The 1,101-nt window shown below is 48.0% G+C and overlaps 1 protein-coding gene across 1 annotated transcript; it reads left to right on the top strand.

Annotated features, from left to right (window-relative positions):
* Positions 1 to 320: 320 nt before the first annotated feature.
* On the top strand, positions 321 to 778 carry ETH_00036585 (uncharacterized protein; the record flags this gene model as incomplete). Its single annotated transcript, XM_013379652.1, has 2 exons — positions 321 to 350; positions 711 to 778. Coding segments are annotated over 2 exons (98 nt in total), but the record flags the coding sequence as incomplete, so codon positions are not given.
* Between the last annotated feature and the right edge of the window lie 323 nt (positions 779 to 1,101).

Consider the following 1,101-nt stretch of genomic DNA (forward strand, 5'->3'; position numbering starts at 1 on the left):
CTGGTCGGTTTGCTGCTGCTGCTGCTGCTGCTGCTGCTGCTGCTGCTTGCCGCTGTTGCCTGCTGCTGCAGCAGCAGCTTCTCGCTGCTGCAACAGCAGCAGGCGCGTGCTTCCGCCTCGCGAAGCGCTGCGCCCCTGCTGCCTGCTGGCCCCCCGCAGCAGCAGCAGCAGCAGCAGCAGCAGGTTTGCGTGTGTTGCTGCAGACGCGCTGCTTGCTGCGGGTGCGGCAGCTAGCAGCAACAGAAATTCAAAGGGTTTGGAAAGGCCGCTGCGCCCGCAGAGCCCTCGACGAGGAGTGGGAGGCTTGGGTGGTCAAGTGGATGTGGGACAGCAGCAACGCAATAGTCGAGGTGAGGGTTTAGGGTTTAGGGTTTAGGGTTTAGGGTTTGGGGTTTGGGGTTTGGGTTTAGGATTTGGGCTTAGGGGGGTAGAGGTGTAGGATTAGAGGCTTGGGTGGTCAAGTGGATATGAGGCAACAGCAACGCCATGGTCGAGGTGATGAGGGTTTAGGGTTTAGGGTTTAGGGTTTAGGTCAGCCGCTGTGAGGCCCCCTCCACGCTCTGTTAGGCTGCTCACCATTAGCATTTATTTATTTATATATTTATTATTTTAATTTATCTTTATTTATATTTATTTAGTTTAATTAGTTAATTGATTAAGTATTTATATTTATTTTAATTAATTTATTTTTGTTCAATTTGTTTCTTCAGGTTGTTGGCGACTTCTCTTCACCACCATGGACCAAGAGGCACTTGATGACTTACTGCCACATTCGCGAGTAAATCCTAAACCCTAAACCCTAAACCACAAACCCTAAACCCTAGCTTTATACCGCAAACCCTAAACCCTCGGGGATGCGCTGGTTCTGTGTCCCAGGCCTTGTAGTTTAGCTGCGGAGTGCGCGTTTCTTCTGAACGAAAGGATTTTAATTAATTAAGTTAATTAAGTTAATTAAGTTAATTAAGTTAATTAAATTGATTGAATAATGTATTTATTTATTTATTATTTCTATTTTATTTGCAGATGCTTCGTTTTGGCGCTCCCCCGCCGCCCCGGGCGCCACGAGTTGAAGTTCATAGTTAACGGCCGCTACGTCTGCGA

The sequence above is a fragment of the Eimeria tenella genome, genomic scaffold (assembly GCF_000499545.2).
Source record: "Eimeria tenella Houghton genomic scaffold, Eth_scaff3728, whole genome shotgun sequence".
Lineage (NCBI taxonomy): Eukaryota > Apicomplexa > Conoidasida > Eucoccidiorida > Eimeriidae > Eimeria > Eimeria tenella.